Genomic DNA, 25,675 nt, shown 5'->3' with positions numbered 1-25,675 from the left:
CATCCTCATTTTTAACAACCAAATATGTCTCTAGACAAATGCCTCAGATGCGAGGGAGCGGGGATTTTCCCAGTTGAGAACCCCTGCCTTGCAGTATTCGCCTCATTCATTGCTGGGCACCCAGAGGGCTGAAAACATACGTTTGGTGACTGGTTAATGAAGTCCTACCTCTGACGCAGTTCCATAATATGACCAGCAGGTGGCAGAAAAGACCACCTTTTCACTAGCACGGTTGCCCTCACTTGGAGAAAGAAAAAATTTCATTTCTCCTCCCCAGCCTAGTAATTGGTTTTGTGATCATACTCACTCACCCCGGTGGGGCTTTGTGAGCAGTCCCCTCAGTTTGTGCTTTTCCAGACTAGACAGGAAGGAGCAGCCACGTCCTAACACAAACTCAGGTAGGAAATGGAGCGGCACAAGAATTGGTAGCAGTGGCAAGAATCAGGCAGATCTGAATTTCAGTCCCAGTTGTATCCCTTTCTCTTCTGTACCCTTCGCCAGTCAGCCTGTCTGAGTCACACACAATAACTACATCCAGCCATAAACCTGCTCAAAAAAGCGGTGATAAAGGATTGAGCACTGTTCTGAACGGAGAAATATGCCACTAGCTTACTGTGCACCTTTGTGAACTTACCTAACCTTTCTGGTCTTCCATTTCCTTAACAAAGAAGAGAAACTGATCCACAGGGCAGAGGAGAGGATGAAATGAAGCCAGAGCAGGTACACAGAGCTTACAATCTATAATGTTCTTTTTATGATTAAGCGTTTGTGTTTTGATATTTCACCAGTTCTGCACTCCCTCGGCCTCCTTCTGCCCACGCAACACACACCAGCGTGGACACAGCACGCACTGCACCGGGCAGCACAGGCGCTGGGATGACGGCCAGGTCCAGAGCTCAGCCCACAGCCTGGCCTCCGCTGGTGGTCTGGACGGATCAGGAGGCCAGAGCCCACCGAGGTGGGTCCACGAGGCCCCAGGCCAGCCTCCCTCTCACCGCAACGAGGCGTCCAGGCTCAGATGGCCTGGTCCTGTCTCCGTCTCAGGCTGAGCACGCGGGCCGCTGCCAGGAAGGCTGCCCCGGTGAGCAGCTCAGCAATGAAACTGATCCAGCCCAGGGCCAGGGACCAGCCGAAGCGGATGTCCACCTGGTCCAGGAGCGCTTTCTCCTCCAGGAGACAGAGTGCCTCCCGGAAGGCGGCGTCCGAGTACGCGATGTAGATGCTGATGCCCGTGAGCGTGACCAAGGCTGCGGGGAGACGGAGGGAAGCAGATCAGCCCGCGCGCCGCCGTCTTCCTCCTCACCCAGCCCGGCCACACTGCCCTCTCCCAGCTCCGTCCTCCTTCCCACCCCAGGGCCTCGGCCCACGCCCTTCCTTCTGCCCGGTGCACCCCGCACCCCGCTTCCCTTCCCTTCCTCCTGTCATGAGTTAACTCCGTTCCCTCCCCACATCTGAGCTCATGTGTCCATTCTGGTCAAATCCCCCCTGTGGCCTCACAGCACCCAATACCCCTCCGTCACTGCAATTTCACATTTATTTGTCAAATGACTTAACTAATGTCTGCCTGTCTGCTCCAATGAGATGTGCGTTCCAGGGACCTCCTCCTGGATTCACCAGCACCCAGAACAGCACGCTGCACAAGGTGGGTCTTCAAAGAGCTGTGCTGCCCAGTCCAGCAGCTGGGCCACACGTGGCTGTGCGAACTTGATTTAAAGGAGCAGCTCAGCCCTTCGCTGGCACTCGCCATGGTCACATGCTCCATAGCCTGGTTTCTGGCTCCCCCACCGCACAGCACAGGTTAGAGAACTTCACCATCATGGAAAGTTTGACTGGGCAGGGCTGAATTCAAGACTTACTCATTGGGCGAATTATTACACCGATATTAATAATAAGAGTGGGTGGTCAGAGGAGATCGCAGGTGTTTTGAGCAGGTTTATGGCTGGATGTAGTTATTGTGTGTGACTCAGACAGGTTGACTGGCGAAGGGTACAGGAGAGAAAGGGATACAACTGGGACTGAAATTCAGACCTGCCTGATTCTTGCCACTGCTACCAATTCCTGTGCCGCTCCACCTTCTATCTGAGTTTGTGTTGGGACGTGGCTGCTCCTTCCTGTCTAGTCTGGAAAAGCACAAACTGAGGGGACTGCTCACAAAGCCCCACCGGGGTGAGTGAATATGATTACAAAATCAGTTACTAGGCTGGGGAGGAGAAATAAAAATTTTCCCCCCGGGAATTCCCAGTGTGTGTGTCATCGATGTTTTGGTTCTTTTTTAAAGGAGGGACCATTTCAAGCGCAGGGAAAGTAGAGTCTAAGACCACCCAGACGTGTGCTGGATTCCATCTCGAAAAGCCTCTGGCCTGCCAAGCAAACAGCATCTCCGGTTTTGTACTCACTCAAAGCAGCATCTGTCAGAACAGCAGGTGCGCATAAGTGAAGGGCCAGAGTGAGGGTCTCCTGGCAGCCCGCAGCCTAAAGCAGGAGCTCTCTCAACTCAGCTTCTCTGGTCAAATCACAGAAGCAGTTCTCAGAACCTGCTCCCACCCCTCTGCTTCTCTCTGGGGACCACAGACCCAGGGACCCTGGGCTGGAAACTGCTCATCCCTGCTGGCTGGGACATCTCAGATGGGAAAACTGAGCCACAGTGAAGCAATGGGATCCCTGTGCCCACCCCTGCTGAGGTTCATGTGCAGCCCTTCCTGGAGCCTAAGCCCATGTAGGATAGGCACCTACCTCCAAAGAGGAAGAGGGTCCCTGTGAGCAGAAGGAGGAGGGAAGCTTGGAGGAGGAAGCTCAGGAACCCTGTCATCCCCCCAAACACCATCAGGATCAGGCTGAGCGGAAGAAGAATCACAAAGGTCCCATGCATGGCTGAGGAGAGAAAGGAGGACAGTGGGCAGAGAAGTGTCATGAACATCCTTCTATCAGTCAACAAACATTTCCTGAGCACCTCTTATGGGCCCACACTCATTACTACTACTACTTAGAATAATAATAACAATAGTAATAATAGTCACTGAGGCTTTGTGTTGTACAAGCAACAGACTTAATCCTCATGTCCCCTGTGAGGTAGGTATGGTTATCACTCATTTGCTAATTCACTCATGTTTATTGAGTGCATACTTTGGGCCAGGCACATTGGCACAGCTGATTCAGTAACATACACACCAAGACTTCCTCCTTTGTGGGGCTGATAGTGAGTGGAGTCAAGTAGTGAACAAATAAATAAGTGATAAAGTTGAGAGATGGTGACAAATGGCATGAGGAGGGAAGTGAATAAAGCAGAGAGGGGATTAGGGCAGGGGTTCCATGGAGGAAGTGACATTCAAGTGAAGACCTGAAAGAGGCAAGGGAGGCAGCTATGCATCATGAAGGGCAAGAAGGCAGGGGTCACGGGCCAAGGGAGGAGCAGGTGCACAGTCCACGTTGGGAGTGTGCCTGGTGAGATGGGGTCATGAAGTGATGGAAAAAGAGTGGTACATTGCATTTTAAGACATGATCAAAACTTGTATTACAAAATCAGAAAGTAGAAAAAAATGAATTTCATGAAAGTCAAGATCCATGGTGAGATGGGCTGGGGGTGGAGAGAGGGATGGAGGAAGTCTGGGGTTTCAAGATCTCAAGTTCTAAACATTTGCCACTGCTTTGGCTCTGAGCTTCCTGGCAGCCAAGGCAGAAAGAGAAACAATGGCAAAGTTCTCTTTCACCAGTCATTCATTTACCAAATAATTCTTGGTCATTTACCGTGAGCTGGGCACTGGGCCTCTTTAGATCTTTTGGGAACAAGATAGGCCTGAAGATAAATACTTCTTCTCACCCTTCAGAGCAAATGAAGCAGAATTCCTTCCAAGAAGTCTTTCCTTACACCCATGTCTGCCACTGTCCCCTGCTCTGTGCCTCTTCAGTTCCCATCGCCATTCTGTCCTGGCATTTGTTTCCTAGTGTTGAAGGCATCTAAGTCACTTTTCTTACCCACTTGTTAAGCTGTGAGTTCCTTGATGAGCCAGACCTTGTCTCCTTTTGTACAATGGTATCCCTGAGTTTCTAGTAGAGCTCTTAAGATATGGTGAGTGTTCAACAGGTATTTGTTGACCTAATTAATTAAGAGCTGGACAGTGTGGCTCTAAGGCAATAAAAATATGGCAGTTTCTTTTTTTTTTCCCCAGTGTACTTAGATGCACCTGTGCTCCCTGATGAAGCTCTGGTGTGTTTATGTGTGTGTGTATGCATGTGTGTGTGCATGTTAGACAGAGGGAAAGAGAAAGACAGAAGGAAAGAGTGACAGAACATATCTTTAAATATGTGAGTGTTTTTTAAACTTTGCCTTCTTTATTCTCCACCCCTACTACACCCAATCAGGGAAACGTAAGACATTCAGTTCATGTCCTGTAGAGTGAGTACTAAATAAATCATAACCCTGCCGATAATAAAGATGATGAAGATAGTAACTCAGTCTGACTTCCAATGTGATCAGATCACTTTGTCTTCAACCCCCTAAATGCCACCATCCATGGTGAGTCAAGGAAACACCAATCTCCGTCCCAAAGCTGTCACAGGAGAAAATGTCATTCGGTGGACAAGACCTATGTTCTCTCTTCCTTCCTCCCTCCCTTCCTTCTTTCCTTTTTTAAAGAAAAATGTTGGGTAAAGAAGCAAACAGCCAGTGTGAAAACCTGGCTGGGGCCTGCATGGCCCTGCCTCCAGACGATGGCTGAGAAATGAAATCATTTCTCATTTAGAAATTAATGAGGTTTCCCAGAGCTGCTTCAGCCCTGACGCCCACATGCAGGGTCCCCAGACACACTGCAAGCTGATTTGATGAACGTATTCAATTAAAAGCCTGGTACAAACAGGCTCCCCTTGGGAGAATTGTAAGATGCCCTGCTGAAATTGTAACTTTTTTTTTTTTTTTTTTGCCTGTGCCTTAGCCTTTGTTATTTCTTAATTTTTCAGAATTGCAGTCTTAGAACAGGAGTTCATTCTCTTTGGATATGTAACCATTCCAGCCTCATCTTGGTAGAAACAAATGCCTATGGGCTTCTGAGAAGGGCCAAGCTCTACTGCCGAGCCTGGGGACACCGCTGTGGACAAGGTCCCTGTCCTCATGTACAGGAGAAAGACTAGCAAGAAAACAGGGGATAATTGCAGACTTGGATGAGTCACAAAGGAAATAAGCATAATGACGTGGAAAACAGAGTGAGAAGTGAATGAGGGGCACCTCGTTTGGATACAGTGGTTGTATTTGTTTCCTAGGCTGCTGCAACAAATAACTACAAATTAGGTTGCTTAAACATAGCACAAATTTCTTCTCTCATGCTTCTGGAGGCCTCAAGTGTAAAGTCAAGGGGTCAGCAGGACCACGGTCTCTCCAGAAGCTCTCAGGGAGAATTCTTCCTCTCCTCTTTCAGCTTCCAGTGGTTGCTAACAATCTTTGATATCCCTTGGCTTAGAGCAGCCTCACTCCAATATCTACTTCCACATTCATATGGCCTTCTGTCTTCTCTGCGATTCTCCTTTTCTTATAAGGACACTTGTTATAGGGTTTAGGGCCTACCAATTTAATTCAGAGTGATCTCATCTCAAGATCTTTCATTACATCTGTAAAGGCATTTCTTCCAAATAAGGTCACATTCTCAGGAACCAAGGCTTAGGATGTGGACCTATCTCAGGGGACAGGTGAGGTGATACCTTTCCACCCATTACAGTTTACAGTAGGAACTCAACAGTTGATAGCTAAGATTACTCTGTAAAATTAGTATCAATAATAATGTTGACAGGTCATGATTTCATTAAGGGCAAATGTGTGCTCAAGTGCAAGTGATCTTTTTGACTCAAAAATGCTTTGCTGCTAGACAATCTGCTGAATGAGAGAAGATATTTGCAAATAATACATCTGATAAAAGGTTAATATCCAAAATATATAAAGAACTCCTACAACTTAACACCAAACAAAAATTCAGTTTTTAAAAATGGGCAGAGGACCTCAATAGACATTTCTTCAAAGAGGTCCTACAGATGGCCAATAGACATAGAAAAAGATGCTCAAAGTCACTAATTGTCAGGGAAACAAAAATTAAAACCACAATGAGATACCACCTCACACCGGTCAGAATGGCCATCATCAACAAATCAACAAACAACAAGTGCTGCTGAGGATGTGGAGAAAAGGGAACCCTACTGCACTGTTGGTGGGAATGCAGACTGGTGCAGCCACTATGGAAAACAGTATGGAATTACCTCAAAAAATTAAAAATGGAACTGCCTTATTACCCAGCAATTCCACTTCTGGGTATTTATCCAAAGAAACCCAAAACACTAATTTAAAAAATTATATGCACTCCGATGTTTATTGCAGCATTACTAATAATAGCCAAGACACGGAAGCAACCTAAGTGTCCACTGATAGACAAATAGAAAAAGAAAAGGTGGTAAAGATGGCAGCGTAGGCACGCATGGCTCACCTCTACACAAAATCACATCAATATTACACCTAAAATATAGAACAACCATCACTCAGAACCAACAGAAATTGAGTAAAATGAAATTCTGACAACTATGATATTAAAAACACCAAATCCATCCAGGCTCTCAGGAGAGGCACAGACACAGAATGGGCTGGTCCCTCATCCATGTGTGGTGGATAAAAATTCAGGAGGGACAAAAGATTAAAAATGGAACTGCCTTTTGAACCAATGACTCCACTACTAGGATTATACCCGAAGAATCTTGAAACCCCAATTCAAAAGAACTTATGCACCCCTATGTTCATTGCAGCACTGTTTACAATAGCTAAGTGCTGGAAACAACCTAAGTGCCCATCTGTAGATGAGTGGATCAAAAAACTGTGGTACATTTACACAATGGAATACTATGTAGCAGAAAGAAAGAAGGAACTCCTGCCATTTGCAACAACATGGATGGAACTAGAGAGAATTATGCTTAGTGAAATAAGCCAGGCAAAGAAAGAAAAATACCATATGATATCACCTAATACAGGAAACTAAAGAACAACACAAACAAAGGAACTAAATAGAACAAAGAGCAGAATAGCAGTCAATAGGGGGGAGGGGAGAGGGAGAGAAGGGGGATAAGTAAGGGAAGGGATTAATTAAAGAGCCTGTATGAAAGACTCATGGACATGGACAACGGGGAGGGATATGATTGTGGGAGAGGGGGTGGGTTGGGTGGGGGAGAGAAATTGGGGGAAAAGGGGACAACTGTAATTGAAAAACCAAAATAAAAAAATTTAAAAAAAAAAAAAAATGAAAATTCCCAGACCCACCCCAGACCTCTTGAATCAAAACAGTCTTGTAATAAGACCTCATTAAAGTTTGAGAAGCAATTAAAAAAAAAAAAATTCAGGAGGGATATCTGAGGAGTGAGAAGTCCCAACACCACACCAGGTCCCCCGGCCCCAGGGTTCTAGTGCCAGGAAGATAAGTCCCCACACCTTCTGGCTGCAAAAATCAGTGGAGATTGAGTTGGTGGGAGAAAATGCTGGAATCCCAAGCAGTTCATCTTAAAGAACCCGCACACAGGGACTCACCTACTCAGACTCACTCTCTCTGAGCTCCTGCACCGGGATAGCAGCTTGAAAGTCACCAATGGTATACAGGGAGGAATTGAAGTGTCTGGCATCAAAATGAGCAGAGGCCATTGTCTCTTCTAAACCCTCCCACACACAGAGCAGGCAAGTCAGTGCCTTATCTGAGACTCCATCAATCTGGCTAACACTGTTTGACCCACCTTGGAGATCCCCTGAGTCTCTGCCCCACCCAACTTAGGGACCCACCCAAGCTGCTTTTCCATATGAATGGCTGGTCTTGGTTTATTCTTCACAACTTCTGAAATCCTTTCACACAAGCAATAGCTGGCCTCAGTGAGCCCCAGGCTCCCACTGTCAGCAGACAGCTGAGATTCACAGCTTGGCTTCACCAAGGAATCTCTGAGCCCATCACAAGTACCAGCCATCTCAGGTTGCTTTATAGCTAAGGAAGGGTAGCCCGGAGCAAAACACAGGTGGGGGCTGACATTGGTCTGCACCACTCGGGAAACCCCAGGGCCAGCGCCCTCAGTGCACAGCTACAGACCACATTGGTGCACCACCACCCTGCCCCTGATTCTCCACAGAGGGTGGAGATGGTGGTCAGTGGTCATAGCCAATTTGTACAGTTGACTGGCTAGATAAATCCCTCCCATTGATCTGCTAACAGCAACCAGGGTCCAACTACAAGAGGAGGTTGTACTCAGCCCACACAAAGGGTGCATCTTGAGTACCCAGCTTGTGTGATAAGCAAGGCTGTGCCACTGGACCCTGTAAGACACCTAGTACATTAGGCCATGCTATCAAGACACAGAGTGAAGGCAGCTCTACCCAATACACAGAAACAAATGCAGGGAGGCTGCCAAAATGAGGAAGCAAAGAAACATGGCCCAAATGAAAGAACAGACAAAACTCCAGAAAAAGAGCTAAATGAAATGGAGATAAGCAATCTATCAGCTGCAGAGTTCAAAACATTGGTTATAAGAATTGTCAAGGAACTTAGTGAGGACCTCAACAGCATAAAAAGATCCAGTCAGAAACTAAGGATTCGCTAATTGAAATAAAGTACAGTTTACAGGGAAACAACAGTAGAGTGGATGAAGCCAAGAATCACATCAATGATTTGGAACATACGGAAGCAAAAAACAACCAATCAGAACAAGAAGAAAAAAGAATTCGAAAATATGAGGATAGTGTAAGCAGCTTATGGAACAACTTCAAGAGGTCCAACATTCACACCACTGAGGTGTCAGAAGGAGAAGAGAAAGAGCAAGAAATTGGAAACCTATTTAAAAAAATAGTGAAAAAAACTTCCCTAATTTGGTGAAGGAAATAGACATGCAAGTCCAGGAAGCATGAAGTCCCAAACAATATGGATGCAAAGAGGCCCACTCCAAGACATGTTATAATTAAAATACCAAAGGTTAAAGATAAAGAGAGAATCTTAAAAGCAGCAAGAAAAAAGCAGTTAGTTACCCACAAGGGAGTTCCCATAAGACTGTCAGTTGATTTCTCAAAAGAAACTTTGCAGGCTAGAAGAGATTAGCAAGAAGTATTCAAAGTCATGAAAAGCAGGAACCTACAGCTGAGATTGCTCTACCCAGCCAAGTCATCATTTATAATTGAAAGGCAGATAAATACCTTCCCAGACAAGAAAAAAATTAAAGGAATTCATCATCACCAAACCATTATTATATGAAATGTTAAAGAGACTTAAGAAAAAGAAGATCAAAACTATGAACAATAAAATGGCAAAAAATACAACTCTATCAACAATTGAATCTAAAATAACAAACAAAGCAAACAAGAACAGAGACAGACTCATGGATACAGAGAGCATTTTGATGGTTGCCAGATGGGAGAGGGGTTGTAGGGGAATGGGTGAAGAGCTGAAGGGATTAAGACGTACAAGTAGGTAGTTACAGAATAGCCATAGAGATGTAAAGTACCGTATAAGAAATAGAGTAGCCAAAGAATTTATATGCATTACCCATGGGCATGAACAATGGTGAGGGGATTGCCTGAGGGAGTAGAGGGTGCCAGGTGGAGAGGGGACAAAGGGGGAAAAATCAGGACAATTTTAATAGCATAATCCATAAAATATAATTTAAAAAGAAGTGGTACACATATACAATGGAATATTATTCAACCATAAGAACAAAATCTTGCCATCTGCAACAACATAAATGGACCTAGAACCATTATGCTAAGTAAGTAAGTCATCCAGAGAAGGACAAATAACAAATTATTTCACTTATATGTGGAATCAAAATATACATATATTTTGGTGTATGTGTATATATATGTGTGTATATGTGTGTGTGTGTGTGTGTGTGTGTGTATACACTAAACTAAAGCAAAAAAGTGTTGTGGTAAAAGTGAGAAGAAAGCAAACCAAGAAAGAAATAAAGATGCTCCTGCCGAGGAAAACTGTTGGTAACTGCTCCACTGTTGCACGGTTCACAGAACCGCTCAATTGGAAAACCAGGCTCTCACAATGCTCACGAGATCAGGGAGCCCCCAGGTGGTGAGCTAAGTAACAGTTCTCTTAAAGACAGCAGGGACATACCTTTCCTTCAGAAACATCAGAAGCTCTGGCAAAAAGAAAAAGTCTCAGGAACCCCTTCCCAAAGAAGGAAATGCCACTTGTCTTTATTTTTCAAACCTTGTCAATGTGACTTTGAGACTCCAAGATGGGCCTAAAGACATTCAGTCCTATTATGCCTGATAACAAAATGGATTTTTAAATTTTTGTAAATAATTGCCCTTGAGTCTGTTGTCACCAGAACTTAGCCCCCTTGAGGATGAGTGATGCATCCCAGTTATCTTCATGGTCTCCAAGCATTGTGGAGACATGGGAGGAGCAGGACCCTACAAAGAAAGACCTGGGTTCAAATCCTGACTCCACCTCCTACCAAGAAAATGCCATCATCTTTCAAAAGCCTGTTTTCTCACCTGTTACTTGGACCATGAATTATCTTCTGACTTTGCCAAGCTGTTGTTGCATTTGAATGTTTGAATAATTGTTTCTTTCCTGTCCTCAAGTACCTTAGGCTCTGCCAGGTAGGACTTTTTAATTCCCATTTCACAGATGAGAAAACTGAAATTCAAGGTACACATGTATGTCAGTTGCTCACGATGGAACAGTTATGGGGTGTCAGAGCTGGAATGATACAACAAAGGAGGATGACAGAGGGTGAGGAGACTGCAGACCAGGGGTGTCTTAACTCAGCCTGAGAGTAAGGAAGGGCTTGGGTGTTAGGGAGACAGCTGAGACCAGGAGGACAGATGGGGAGGCATTAACTGAACAGAAAGGAGGGGTGGGTGTTCCCAAAAGAGGGGGCAGAATGCCAAGACCCCAAAGCAGGAGATACCCAGAGGCACACACATGTTATGGCTCTTGCAGCTAGAGAGAGAGGCAGGGGTCACAAATACTTACCTGCACCTCACTCAGGAGAAATCTAACCTCTAGGGCACCCTCTTGGGGCTTGTTTGATAGAAATATATAACATTTTTCTAAAAAACATTCAAACAAGACCTCTTTGGCCATACCTCAACTCCTCTTTCTTCCTTTCCTCTCAGAGTGAACCTCCAGCAATGCTTGGGGGCACACCCTTCCAATCTTCTCTCCGTATCTTCCCATATATTTACCTACTTCTCTAAGATGTACACTTGGTCGCACTTTAACGTATCTGAGAATAGGATGTGTTTGACCACCCACAGCATCTCACATTTATAATGGGCAGGGTTGTTTTCTCTCTTAATGGCATATAAACGGAAGGTGCATCTTAAAATTTTGGCATATAGCCATAGGAAAGGGATAACATTGGGGGGGGGGCTGTGGGGGAGGGATAACAAATGAAATCATACTGCCCATATCACCCTGAACCTGCCTTTTTCATTCTGCAGTATATCTTGGTATTCTATCCATGTTGGTACATTATTTTTACAAGACACATAATACTCCATAGAATGAATATACCACACATGTAAACATTTAGCCATAACTCCATGCATGGGCACTGAGTCTGTGTCTTGTTTTTCAATGTTACAAAAATGGTATGATAAACCCCTCCTTAGAAGCATCACATGGTAAATCCCCAGAAGTGGAATTACTTTGCCTATGAGTTTTATTTCAGTTTAGACTGTTTACCTGACTTTCAAGGGGGCACCCTGAAGCCTGGGCTTTATGCCTGGAGAAGCTAAGACCCCCGGGCACCTGCTGCCTCCTCCCTGCCTACAGCACAGCTATGCATACATCGCACTAAACTTTCCCTCCTGGGCCCAGGCAGCCTCTTAACACCATTATGTCCCCAATCCCTTCTCCGTGTCTATCCCCGCCACCTCCTCTCCTACAACTTGTCCCTGGCCTTGTGGGAGGGCTGGTTGTAATTTGCCATGCCACTACAACAGCCCAGCACCCAGCAACACTGGAAACCAGTCTTGTAATGTTCCAACCTTGCCTCCTCAGAGGACAGCCAGGTCAGGCCACTAACCCTCAGTCCAGCTTCTGCCACTGGTTTGCTGTCATCGGCAACACATTGGTCCTTGTGGGTCTGGGGTGCTTATCTGTAGGACAACCAACCTGACCTTCCTCCTGGCTCTTAGGAAATGGCAGGTAAGGCACGGGGAGGACACAACATGTGTGCGTCTAAGAAGCACTTTCTGTCCTACCCTCCAGAAATGTCATCTTCCAGCTGTGTCTGGAACACACCAAGCTCCATCCAGCCTCATGCCTCTGCACTGACAATCCTCCTCATCTCTGGTTGCCTGTCTGGAGCAGGTGGAGTAGCGTAGTGAGACTCCAAATCCAAAAAACAGATGTTGTAGTACTTTGTGGTCGAGGGCGTGGAAGTAATTCCAGCAGACAGAATGGGATGGACAGAGGGCTGCTGTACGCTCAGGCAGGTCAGCACTGAGCAGAGCAAGCACCTTCCTTTTATTGAAATCTGAGGGTGGCAATTACAGGATACACATCCTATTGCTTACAGGGGAAACAGGATACCAGGGTTCAAACATTGCTGCTTAGGTACAAAACAGAATTGTAAGTCCTTAAGGCTAAGTTTCAAACAAGATGATAGGACAAGGGAGTAATGGAGTGCTCAGCAAAGTCTCTTTGTTCTCAGGATACCAGAGCTCAGTGGCTTGAAACAGCTTGCAGATAGCATGCAGCTGCCGGCGTTAGCAAGTCCAGCTTGCTTAACTGAGTCACAGAACACCTGGACAGGGGGGCGTGAAATGCCCCTACCCAGAGACTTGATTTCCACCACCAACAGGCTAGGAGTTCCTCCTCTGGACTGACACGGCCTCTGGTCATAGCACACTTGAGTTATACTGAAATTATACTCAATGTAGCATCATTCTAAAAAGGTGGAAACTGCCTCGGTTCAAATCCCAGATCTACCAGTTACTGCTCAAGCTTTGGTAACTTACATAACCTGTCTGTGCCTCGGTTTCCTCATTAGAAAAGTGAGGATGATAACAACAGTATCTGCCTCATAGGATGGTTGTGAAAGTTAGCTCTATTTTACAGATGAGAAGGCTAAGGCAAATGAAAGCAATATGACTTAGAGTAGAAAGAGGAGATACTGACTGAGCTCCTACTGTGTGCAGTGCCTTGTGTGCTCGGTGCTTTGCTTGTGTGACCTCATTTCATCTCAAAGCAGCCTGTTTATGGAAGCAGGTGACTTGCTAGAAGTCACACAGCTGATAAGAGGTGGGCCTTTATCTATAATATAGCTGACCCCATTCTTGTTACAAGTAGCACATGACACAGCCCCACCAATTAGCATATCCCATCCCCTTCTCTACAGTGATTGGCTCGGACCTGGGCATGTGATCTAATCTGGTCCAGTGAGAAGCCTACCTGAAAGTTTTGCAGAATTATTGGGAGATAGAAAGTCTCCTTTTGCTTGGGTTTCTAAGACTGCAGAGGATTTGAAAACAGAACCCAAGCAGAAACAAAGCCCAGAGAGGAGAAGAAAGAAATTGAGTTTTAATTCTCTGGATGTCAGGAGGTTACATGGATGTCCAGTTACATGGACTTGGAAACAAGTTTAAACAAGTATAATTTGAGTTTCTGTCACTTGCCACGAAAAGACTCCTGGGTACAGCTAGCCTGTGGCTCTTTTATCTTCACAGTGCTGAACCGGATGACCTCTCTCCACCAACAATTATTCCAGTTCCTTGCCAAGGAACCAAAGCCACGATATCCCCAGAGCTAATCTGAAGGACAAAGAGGATTTTTATTGGGCACTGAAGTGATCTGCCTACCTGGGTTTTCTTGGGGGACCAATCCAGGGTTCTTCCCACACACCCCCACTAGGATTTGTGCAGGAAGCCGACTCGGAAAACATGCTGCTCTGACAGCTGGCTTCTCTCCTTTACGGCCTCTGTAGCAGGTCCTTAAAGTAATGAAATGTCTTCACATAATAAAATACCTTGAACAATATTCCAAATTCATTCTGGGGATAAAAAGATTCTGGGAAAAGCTCTCTCCAGGGCTGATTTGCAGCAAGCACATGGTCTGAAGGGCACCCTGCTCTTTTCTGTGGATGATATAATGGTAATAGTAGCAGCTACCACTTAAAACACAGCTATAGGGGCCAGGCACTGCCTACAGCTCTTTAAATGCACTCTCCCATTTCACCCTCACAATAGCTTTATGAAGAGAGATGACAGTTATCCTCACTTCGCCCACAAGAGGTATAGAAACTTGTCTAGGTCACACACGTATTTGGTCAGAGGGTGAACAGTTGAACAGACTCTGGATGTGAGTTTTGCCTGGTTTTTAAAATCTTGGAGCATGCAGGGCTGTTGCATCATCAAGTTTCACAAAGAAGCCAGACCAGTGTCAACTGCTGTTAGCCATCCAATTTACCCAAAGACGTGACAAGTAGGCTGAATGCCAGCACCCAGTCCAGCAAAGGACTGGCACTCCATAGATGTGGCTGCATCTAAAAAAGGCTGGAAGAAATGCTCAAGAGGACTCGTGTTTATTGAGCACTTACTATGTGTCTAGCACTTCTATATTTAATCAGTCTTTCATGTAGTGTAGACATCCCACAACAACCAGGCACTTTGTGAGGGTAATGGTAATTTTTTTCACACAGCTAATTTCTAGAATCCTGACCACACCCCCTCATGGTTTTTACAACTCATTTTGATAGATGTGGAAAGTGAGGCTCAGAGAGGTTAAGATACCTATCCCAGGTTCCCAGAGGGTCCCAATGAGGAACTGAGCTGGGATTTGACCCTCATCTCCTTCACTTCAAGGGCAGGAACTCTTGATCATTCTTGAAACAATGCTCCGAGAACACCCAAATTTCCTCCAGTTCCAGCCTGGGGCTGAGGACAAAGTCCATGGTACCTCTGTCCTTCATCAACCTCCCACACATTCCAGGTGTCTGGAGAATGTCTCCTTCAGTGGGACTTTATGTAGTGTTGTGCTAGAACTGGATCATATCAGCTCACAAGAACCAACAGTTAGATTTTTAGGAACTTTGTGAGCCAGCTGACATCATGTTGATATCTTCAAATTGACCACAGCAGAAATATTTACACCATAGAAATCAGCAAGTGCAACAAATCAAGACTGCTCCCTTCCCCAAAGAGCCAATTGTTAAATATTTCCCAGCATACCACTGGACTTCAGTGAAACAGTTCTGGTTCATTAATTTATTCATTCTTTTATTCAACAAATATTGAGTTCTACCTCTAACATAGTATAGTCTGCACTCCCTCTCATACCTACTCGGCAAAACTTGGCTTATGGCCCAGCCTATGCCAACCCCTGTGCTAAATATTGGGAATTCCTCAGTGGCAAGAGTGGCATGGTCCCTGCCCTCACGAAGCTCACAGTTTAATAAGGGCAGCAGATTTTAAGTCCCAAAATGTCACACAACCCATACTTAGGAGTAGGAGTTTGACCAAGTCAAGCTGGCAAGTGGGAGCAGGCAGACTCCAGACAGAGGGAATGACATGTGCAAAGTTTCTGTGGCAGGAGGAAACTTGGTGTGTTCCAGGAACTGACTCAAGGCCAGCAAAGTTGGAAAGAGCAAAGGGGAGAATGGAGTTAGAGAGGGACCTTGGCAGCCCTAGTGGGCCAAGTTAGGGACAAGCCCAGTAAGTCTATCAAAAACAGCCAACGTTTTTCCACGTCTATGAAACTCAGCCCTCGTTGCCTCATCAGATCCTTTCTATGGTACTTCTCTGGGCCTGTTTTCTCACTGGAAAAATAAAGATGAAAATGGAGGCTGTGGGGATTAAACGCAGACATAGATGATTCAGCTCCATGTGTGGCCCACTACAAGCCTCAATTAATTGAACTATTATATTTATCTCCCTCCTTCCACAAGTGTTCATTAATCCCGTTTGCTTTCTCACATTCAGTCCTTAAACTTTTACTGAGTTCCAAGCACTGTACTAGGCACCTGGAAAATCAGCCGTGACCAAGACAGACACACACTGGCGCCTAGAGGGAGCGGGCTGTTCTCTGCATCTGAATTTCCTTCCTTGAATCATTCAATACTACATTCCTGCCACAGTCAAGCGCTTTTGTATCCTTAACAGCGATTATACAAATAAGGCTGACATGGTGTGTGCCTTCTGGTCTATGGGATAAGAAGACCTCTCTTTTCAACGTTCTGCTCTTCAAGCTGGTTTAGGTGTCTCCCTGGGATCAGCCACCCTCCCTCATGTTGCTGTCACTCTGAAATGAAACTGCGAATGCACCTGTCTCCCCAGCTGGTCTAAGCTCCTGGAGAGCAAGGCCTGGGTCTTAATCATTAGCACCGTGCCTGGAGCACAGAAAGCCTGCAGTCAACCTGTCAAATAAATCCTATACAGCCCACGGTAGGAGCGGAGCAACAGAGGCCCCCGCCCGCTGCTCCCAACCCCACCAGCTCTTCTCGAAGGTGTCAGAGGCCGCCCCGCTGCCCACTCCGCCCTGCTCCCGCCCGCCGTTGGGAGAAGAACTTCAGAACTGGTGGCCTCCCCCTGTGTCCCTCCCTGGACTTACTGAGAAGTTGTCGGCTAGAGTCGCTGACCGTCACGTTTTCCTGCCAAAAGGGGTTCATCAGCGGTGCACACGGGCTCTGAACTGGAAAAGGCAGAGTAAGCAGTGGGCGGGGACCCTCGAGTTGGGAACCCAGCCCGCAGATGTTCCCACCGCGAGCGCGTGCGGAGAGCACCTCTCAGAAGGATGCTGGCAACTGCCGCTCTCTGCCTATCTCCCTCCCGGCCCCTAGACACCCCGTTTAAGTCCTGGTGGCTTGGAGAAGGGGTGAGTACCCAGCAACAGGTCCCCCGGCAAGCAGGGCGCACTGCGCATGGGGCGCTGGAGGTCCCGGCCCAGGTCTCCATGGGTCCCTTACCCCTGCACGTCCTCCAGAGACCAGAGTGCGAGCTCAAAGGCTCGAACTGGCTGCTGTTGGAGCCCCACGCACCGTCCTGCGCGCCTCGGCCGCCGCGCTCCAGCCGCTGGGTGTCAATGATGTACCAGAAGTCGGTGCCGATGGCAGCCGCCAAGAGCACGAAGCTGAGCGCCCCGGCCAGCGCCGCCGCGCCCGCCAGCACGCCCAGGGGCACCCGCATGGCCCAGCTCCCAGTTCCACTGCCCGCGCCGCCCAGCTGGGGTCTGAAAACCCTGCGCGGGACCCTGATCCCTCCCACTGTCCCTGGCTCCGCCCCTCAGTCTCACCTGCGCCCTCAGACCACCTCCCAGCCCAGGCGCACACTCTCATCCCACTCTTCACTTCTTTTCCAGACCCTTTTCCCTCTGACCCCTCCCCCGCCTTACTCTCCACGAACCCCCAGCTGCTGCCCACTCTGCCCTGCCTGCCCCTCCGCCCCACAGCCCTGCTTGCTCTCCGCACACCACCTCCTCCACTCTCCAGTTCCCACCCGCTGCGCCAGGGGTTCTTCCTAGACCACCCTTCCATAGCTCCTGCTCCCCGCCTGCCCGAAGGTGTACCCCTCCCTCCTCTGTGTTCAGCCTCGTGGCACAGGAGGCTGCGCGGTGGGGGAGGGGGGTCGCCTTCCCACAAACTGAGGAAATAAGAAGGCGCATTGTGGGCCTGACAGTCCCCAAGCTTGCAGATGGTCTTCAGTAGCCCCTTTCTGTCCAGCTCCAATGACCCTTTTTCCAAAATCGACCTTCAGTTGATTTTTCCAGGCTGGCTACAATGGAAAAAGGCAGATCCGTTTTTTATAAAAGTTCTTTAATGCAATGATCTAGGCCAGGTCCTCTTAGTCTATTGTTTCCACCACCAAAGTCTTTCTTCACCATCACCGCCACCATGTGTTACAGAAACAGGAGAGTCCAAAAATCCCCGGAGTTTGTGGCTGAGGGATGGGGAAAAGGAAGCAACTTTCAGAATGCCTCCACATGCCTGAGGCTGATGGCCGGTGTCTTTCATTATGTAAATTGCTTTAATGCATCCAAAGCCTCAGGTGGATGGGAGGAGTCTTGAACCAGGTGATGGTATGGAAAGCACACAGAGCCTACCTAGGGTTCTGCCAATGGTCAGAACTATTGGCAACACCCACTGCGTCAGAGGACGCTGTCAGGGATATATAGGCAGCTGCAAACACTTTGGGGGGGGGGGGGCACGCTCTGGGGCTGTCTCCCTCGCTGGTGAGTGTTCGCAGAGGTGCTCTGGAGAAGGAGAGGAGATCCACGTGGTTTACAGAAAGAAGACAGTTCGCAAGGAGGCTGAGAATCCAGGCGTTCCTGCATTGAGAGCTGGAGGGCACCACAGCACAGAAAGGACCTCCCCAATCAGATTGAGTGATTGGCAGCTGCTGGTAAAGCTGAACTGTGCCTAGGAAGTAGGGAAATGGTGTTTCTGACCCCCCTAAAACTGGTTAGGTTTGGTAGAGGGGAGGCAAGGATATGTGTAACTGTTAAATAAACAATTTTTCTTTCCACTCGAATATAATATTCAGAGTTGTAATTTTTGGCGGCGGGCAATCGGACCCCTAACTAAAGAGCCCATGGGTTTGTTTTCAATTGGAGCAGCCCAGGGGTTCTGTAACATGAGCACTACCATCACTACCACATCACCACCATCACCGTCACCACCACCGTCACCACTACCGTCACCCTTATCCATCCCACCATCTTCTTCACCACCATAAAACCTTTTATTCTTTCAAGAAATACTGTTTGAGTGCCCACTGTGTGCCAGACACTATAGTGTGTGGTAAAAACATAGGTATGAAAAACCCAAACACAGCCCCTGCCCAACCCATAAGAAGTGTATTGTGTAGGCCTTCCGGTCTTCAAAGCAAGGCACACAGAGAAAATAATCATACTGGTACGGCCCACAGGGGTAACTGGAAGAGGCTTTTAGATGCTGAAGATGCCCATCCTCGGGGACTGCAGCAACCAAAGGCCCCTGGGGGGTGCCATTAGGACCAAGAGGTCAAAAGCTTGGCACTCCTGTGACACATTCTTAAGAAAACATTGTGCCAAGACCCCAAAGCTGATGAATTGGAGAGAGAGTTATTAAACAAAATGTGCTTAGAACAGGGAGCCATGAGAGGAAGTAACAAAGGGGAGGTGTCATTTGAGTTCAGAATCCAGAAAGCCACCTTGATGGTGAGAAGTGAAGGATGCAAAGGCACTTTATGCCTAGAGGATAGATTATATGAAGGGTTTAGTCGTCGGCAGCCGTCCGTCTCGAGAGACGATGGCGTAGCTTCTTGAGAGTCTATCTGCACTGCCGAGAATGGCTGTGCAGTCCGATTCGGGAGTGACAATCCCTGCCGCACTTGGTACAGGTGAAGGCAGATGGCTGTTGTTGCTGCTGCTGACGCTGCTTCCGCCTCGATCTTTTCTGGACCGCCTCCTCGTTGCGCGCAGCCTCCGCGCGTGACGTACCTTGCCTGACCGCGAGCCTCCAGGCTAGGCGGTCGTCTGCTTGAACTTCCCATGTGTTGAGATTGATGGAGCATTGTGTCATGTCCTTTTTGCAGATGTCTTTGAACCGCAGTTTTGGGCGCCCTGTCATCCTCTTGCCTTCTGCTAGCTCGCCGTAGAGGAGGTCTTTGGGGATACGGCCTGCATCCATTCTTTTGACATGGCCGAGCCACCTGAGGCGTCTCTCGCTAAGAACTGCATGCAAACTGCACATATTGGCTCGCTTCAGCACCTCGGTGTTGGAGACCTTATCCTGCCAGGCGACATGCAGGACGCGTCGCAGGCACCTCATGTGGAAGTTGTTGAGTTTCCTTTCGTGCCTTGCGTAGGTGGTCCATGTCTCGCTGCCATAGAGGAGAGTGCTGAGTACGCAGGCTTGGTAGATGCGCAGTCTGGTTTTCTCAGTGAGGCTGGAATTGTTCCACGCTCGCTGGTTCAGTCTGGCCATAACTGTGGCTGCCCTGGCGATTCTCCGGTTGACCTCCAAGTCGACTGACAGAGAGCTCGAGATGGTGGACCCGAGGTAAGTGAAGTCGTTGACAACCTCCAGGGTGTATCCGTCGATGGTGATGCATGGGGGAGTCCCCGTGCCTTGAGCCATAACATTCGTCTTCGTCAGGCTGATGGCTAGTCCGAACTCCTTGCATGCGTGGGAAAGGCAAGTGACTAACTGCTGGAGTCCCTCTTCGGAGTGTGGTGTCATTACCAGAATGAGGAGAGGGGACAATGGCAAACAAAAACAACAGATCCTCCTCCACCCAGCAAGTACATGTCCCTTTGCTGAGTCCCATTTTCCTCATTTACATAAGATCTTCTTCTAGGCACCCTTTGTATAGACAAACTTGTAGGTTCTCATCATTCTATTTTTCCTGAGGATTTTAATACAATCTGCCTGAATCTTGCGGAGGAACTCTAAAAAGAACAGAAAGTAATGTTTTTCTATGAATCTAGGGAAGGATGGAGCATATCAAATATCAGGGGATATTGTTATTCAGCCAGTCAACTGAAGCGGCAGGATAAAATCTGAAGGCTCCTGAGGCAGAATCTAAACAAGCCACAGCGTTTAGGATGAAAGCCATGCCAGGCATACTGCTGGGTAATAGTGTTGCAGAGAACAACATTCGATGGGGATTGTACAGGCTGCTTTTGAATCTTAAATCAGCATCTTACAGGCTGTGTGAGCCAGAGAAGTTGCCTCCCCTCTCTGAGCCTCAGTTTTCATGACTATGAAATGGGGGTGTTCATACCTACTAATCATAGAAGGGCACTATGAGGATTGGATGAGATGATGAGTATAAAAGGACTTTGCAACTTTATACAGAGTCCTACCAATGTTATTATCAAAATATTAGGAAATGTTTTCAGAAGTGCAGGTGGGGAGTGCATTTGAAGAATGTAAAGAGAAAATATTTTAAAGAAAGAGGAGGGCAGAAGGGAGAGAAGATGTCAAGATACCAGGAAGAAATGTTACCTTTCAATATGAACCATACAGCATCATGGGAAAAAAAAACATTTTTTAAATCAGTAAAACCTGGATTTGTACAATTTTGCATCCCCGAAGCTCTGCATGCCTTCCCAGCCTCACATAACCAGGCCTTGAATGGGTGAAGTTCTTTCCTGCCTCTGGGTCCCCACACATACTGTTCCCTTTAACTGGAACACTCTTATCCCTACTCTTGTTTTTTTTTTTTTGGCCACAACTTTAAAATTACTTCTTTTGAAAGGGCTTAGCTAACACCCCAACTTACGCTAAAGGCTCTTATGCAATGCTGATTCAGGTGTGGTTAAAGCCCTACCATCAACACTCAGGCACTCAACTTTGCAACTCATAGCTACATTATCCTTCTATGCATACCCATGACTCCCCACATAGGGACTTTTCTCCTGAAAGGAGAAGGCTGGAATTATTGGAGAATTAATGCACCCAGCGACAGCCAAGGATGAATGGAGTTAGAGCATAAATAGCATTGGCTAACTCACTCCTTGGAGAAAGTAAAAGTTCTGCACCCCAGAAGTCCCCAGTGGGATTGAACCCAGTTGCCCACCGAGTGATGTGCTGGATGGCACATATCATATTGTCTCCCTTGCTTTTCTTCCCTTGTCCATCTCAAGTCCCCACTCCTATGCAAGTGTATTCTAGGCTCACCCCCAAATAAAATTGTTGTCCTCAAATCCTTACCTCAGGGTCTACTTCAAAAGAAACTCAGCCTAAGTCATCTGCTCTCTTAGCACTGAGACTCTCAATACTAATTAATGATTGTTTAATAATGAAGTTATTTGCTACCTGTCTGTCTGCCCCTTTGCACATTCAGGCAGTACAGTAGAGATTATAGGATGGCTCATTCGACACCATTTTGAGCCATCTCCCCCTTCACATTTCTAGGCACCTTTTAGCCACTGGTGGCCAGGTGACATAATTCTGACCAGTGAGGTAGTAACCAGATTCTGTTGGGAAGGGCTCTCCCAAGAAAAAAGAACGAAGCTTCGGAGAAGAAAGTTTTGGGTCCACTTGGAATATAAGTTTGATATCTGGAAGTACAGAAGCATATTGCAACCGTGAGAGTAAACCTCCTCCTGAGGGGCAAAAGCAAAAAGATACAGAGTTTGAGTCTCTTATAGCATTATTGAACAATTGCCTTGTCCTTGAATTGCCTACTTCCAGAATTCTCATCAGAAGATAAAAATAAACCCCTTCTGTTTAAGCCACCATCTTTGGGTTGTCTGTATTGCAACGGAATGCATTGTGAACTGATGCAAACAGAGATAATGTTGGTCCTTGCCAATGTATATCATTGGCTTTCATATTAGTGCATGATACACAGTAGGTGTGCAATGAAGATTTGTTGATTTAATAAATGAATCCTGCCCCAAAGCCTCTCTTTTGCAAGCACAGAACTCATTTTGTGTGGCAAACTCATAAGGAACCAACTCTGGGATTTAGACATATAGCCAGGGTATCTGTACAGTTATTAAGTTTGCTGCACTAGAGAGAAATGGTCTCTTTATTAAGTCTCATGAGGTCATGGTGTTCTACAAGCCAATTGAGCTCTGCAGACCTGACCTGTGCATGACCATTTCAGTGCAAAGTCTCCATCTGTACATCAGAGACATCTAGAGGAGCTGACTGTCACTCTTCATATCCTATACAACATAATTTTCTTAGAATGAAAAAGGATCAGTAACCTACTGGTTTAATTTTCCTATTACATGCCTGGCATGATATCAAGAGATGAAAACTGAGCTGCCCTCTCTTTTTTTCAGGAAACTTCTTCCAAAATTGGAATAAAAATCTCCTGGCCAGAGAGAAGCTACTTCCACAAGCAATGTGAAAGGGAAAGAGCTAGGACCAGGAGCCAGCACACCAGGGTTCCAGCAGCACTAGCCTGCTGAAAAATCCAGAACTGGTTGCCTCTGCATTCTGAGCCTCAGTCTATTTGTCTATAAAAGGGGCTAGTAAAAGTTCTCTTCTAGGAATCTATCCCAAGGACAGTTTACCTGCTGAGTTGTTATAATGGGGCAGGCACATCAGATGTATTTTCTTTTTTAATCTTCACATCAATTCTATGAGAAAAATATACTTTTTCCCCCAAGCCTTAAAATTGGTACAGTTGATAGACACACACAAAAAAAAACACTGCACTAAATTAATGTACATAATTTGGTGAGTCTGGACGTATGTGTACACTTGTGTCCCCATCACCACAATCAAGGTAATAAACATATTCATCACCTTCAAAAGCTTCCTTGTATCCTTTTGTTGGTGGTGGTGGTGGTGGTGGTGTTTTGTGGTAACAACATTTAACCTGAGAGCTACCCTCTTAACAAATGCTAGTCTCATTCGGGAGAACCCTCATAGACACACCCAGAAATAATGTTCAATCTGGGCAAGCCATGACCCATAAAATTAACCATCACAGGTGGTGTGAGGAGTGACTATAAATGGGCACAAGGTTGCTTTTCGGGGTAAAATCAGTGTTCTAAAATTAGGTTGGGAGGATGGCTGCACAACTCTACAGATATGCTAAAAACCATTGAATTGCTACAAATGCAAATGTACATATGCAAATTTGTAAAAACCCATCTCGGACTTGCCTGGTCTGAAACAGGAAGGGAAGAGCTCATGAATGAATCACGAAAATGGTGACATGGTGATGGTACAGGTGTCAGGGATGGTAGTAATCACAACAGCACTACTTAGTAAAAGCAGACACCTGCTGGGCCAGCCCCTGTGGCATACATCATCTCTCCTCATTAACATGGCAATCCTGGGGCGTGGTTGTCGTTAGAGTCCGCTCAGCACAGGGGCTCTTGAGGCAGGCTAGCTGAGTTCAAATCTCACCTGCAGCCATTCCTAGCCTGGGACCGTGGGCAAAGTCCAAAGCCTCAGCAAGCCTCAGTTTCTCCACCTGCAGAGAAGGAATAAAATGATCTCAACCTTGGGATTGTGAGAGCGTGATCTGGAATCACACCTGTGAAGCTCTGAGTGAAGTCCAGGTAGGCCATCAAAACAGCCAGTAAACATTAGCTCTGGCTATTAGCGTGGGTCACGTTGAGAAACGTGACAGAGCAGCTCAGAGTCTCAACCAGCAAGATCACACAGCTAATAAGGCATGGACAAACACAGGCCCAATTCCCAGGTCCAGGCTACTGCCACTACCCCGGTATGAGTCTGAACAATTAGGTCTGACGTCTGTCCCAGTGCTGCAGACAGAGCCCACCTGCCCCAGTCCTCCCCCTGAAAGCGTCTGCAGCTTCCAAGGAGACAGTGTCTCTCCAGCTTAATAATGTCAGAATTGGCACACCAGTGCCCAGTGCCAGCCTCCAGCCAGCTCCCCACAGCCCTCTGAGGCTGGAGCAGGAAAAGGCCACGCTGGATATTCACTGATTGACATTCTGAACATCGCAAGGGGTAGATCCAGAGCCAGCCAGATCTTAAGAGGTCATGTTCCCATGAAACTGCTCGCTGCTAAGAACACTGCTATCCCCTTCCCCAGCCAGGACCTGTAACGGGAGACCATGAGAGGCAGATTTGGTCCTTCTTCCTACCGTGGCTCAGCAGGGACTGTGGGAGGGCCTGAGGCCCATAAAGCAGGCAGAAACCATAGCATCAGCCCAGTCATCTTATAGAGAAGAAAAGTGAGACCCAGAAAAGACGGAGTTCTGTTACTCAAGGCTTCTCAGAAGACTAGAAGAGGGGGACATGTCTGTTCAGCCTGATGAGATCTAATTTTTTGAGCAGCTACTGTGGACCAGACACTAAGGATACAATAGGAATAGGACAAAGTCCCCTCCTCCTCTGAGGACTTCACAGTGTCCTGGGGAACACAGAAAAGGAAAGGAATATATGCAAGACAGTGTAGCAGTGCAGTCATGGAAGTAGGCTGAAATCACATTATTTAATGAAAACTACCATTTACAGATTTAAAGAGCCCTCCCCAAACTAATGTATTCAGATAGTCCCTAACTCTGGCCTCCACCCTAATCCCTGTTCCTCATACCCTTGTCCTGATGATGAGATTTCATCTACACAGCAACCCTGCGTGAGTTTCCTGTGGCCATTAGGCCACATTATCACAAATTGAGTGGCTTAAAAACAACACACATTTTTTTCTCTGTTAGTCCTGGATGTCAGAATTCTGAAATCAGTTTCCCTGGGCTGTGGTTAGGTGTGGGCAGGGCTGTGTTCATTCTGGAGGCTCCAGGAGACAATCCGTTTCCTGGCCTTTTCCGGTTTCCAGAGGCCGTCTGTGTCCCTTGGCTCATGGCCCCTTCTTCCTTCCCTGAAGCCACCAGTGCAGCATCTTCTCTCCTCTCTGACCTTTGCTTCTGTCCTTTTACCTTCTCCCTCTGACCCTCTTGCCTCCCTCTTATAAGGATCCTGTGATCACATTGAGCACACCCAGGAAAGTCTCCCCATCTTAAGATCCTTAATCGCTTCTGCAAAGTCCCTTTTGCCATGTGAACATAGTCACACAGTTTAAGGATAAGGATGTGGACTTTGGGGGTGCGGGGGGAGGCATGATTCTGCCCACCACAAATCCTAATAAAGTAGGGACTCACTATCACACTCGTGTTAGAGATGCAGAAGCTGAGGCTTAGAAAAGTAAAATAACTTATCCAAAATCACAAAAGAAGCAAGGATTTGAACCTGGGTTTACCCGACCCCTAAGAATAGGGTCTGGTCACCACTCTACTACAAAAGGCAGTAG

The 25,675-nt window shown here is 46.9% G+C and overlaps 1 protein-coding gene across 2 annotated transcripts; it reads right to left on the bottom strand.

Moving 5' to 3' along the window:
• Positions 1 to 731: 731 nt before the first annotated feature.
• On the bottom strand, positions 732 to 17,161 carry TMEM114 (transmembrane protein 114). Of its 2 annotated transcripts, none has more exons than XM_090279155.1 (4): positions 16,918 to 17,161; positions 16,563 to 16,643; positions 2,734 to 2,871; positions 732 to 1,247 (listed from the first exon to the last, which is right to left on the bottom strand). In XM_090279155.1, the coding sequence occupies exons 1-4, from the start codon at positions 17,135 to 17,137 to the stop codon at positions 1,015 to 1,017; spliced, it is 672 nt and encodes a 223-aa protein (XP_090135281.1). In that variant the 5' UTR covers positions 17,138 to 17,161; the 3' UTR covers positions 732 to 1,014. The 2 variants fall into 2 exon arrangements, with proteins under 2 accessions (XP_090135281.1, XP_090135282.1); XM_090279156.1 differs by having other exon boundaries at positions 16,563 to 16,638; positions 16,918 to 16,984.
• Between the last annotated feature and the right edge of the window lie 8,514 nt (positions 17,162 to 25,675).

The sequence above is a fragment of the Furipterus horrens genome, unplaced genomic scaffold (assembly GCF_987537825.1).
Source record: "Furipterus horrens unplaced genomic scaffold, mFurHor1.1.pri manual_scaffold_5, whole genome shotgun sequence".
NCBI classification, from domain to species: domain Eukaryota; kingdom Metazoa; phylum Chordata; class Mammalia; order Chiroptera; family Furipteridae; genus Furipterus; species Furipterus horrens.
The sequence above is the reverse complement of the archived record's forward strand: the minus strand, read 5'-3'. Positions and strand labels throughout refer to the sequence as shown.

What these genes read in the sequence shown, in the direction of transcription:
- TMEM114 (XM_090279155.1), bottom strand. Translation starts at nt 17,137, where the DNA reads ATGCGGGTGCCCCTGGGCGTGCTGGCGGGCGCGGCGGCGCTGGCCGGG. An exon ending in TCTCTGGAGGACGTGCAGGG is followed by an intron (nt 16,644 to 16,917) that starts GTAAGGGACCCA and finishes TGCCTTTTCCAG; the next exon opens with TTCAGAGCCCGTGTGCACCG. An exon ending in GACCCTCTTCCTCTTTGGAG is followed by an intron (nt 1,248 to 2,733) that starts GTAGGTGCCTAT and finishes GTCTCCCCGCAG; the next exon opens with CCTTGGTCACGCTCACGGGC.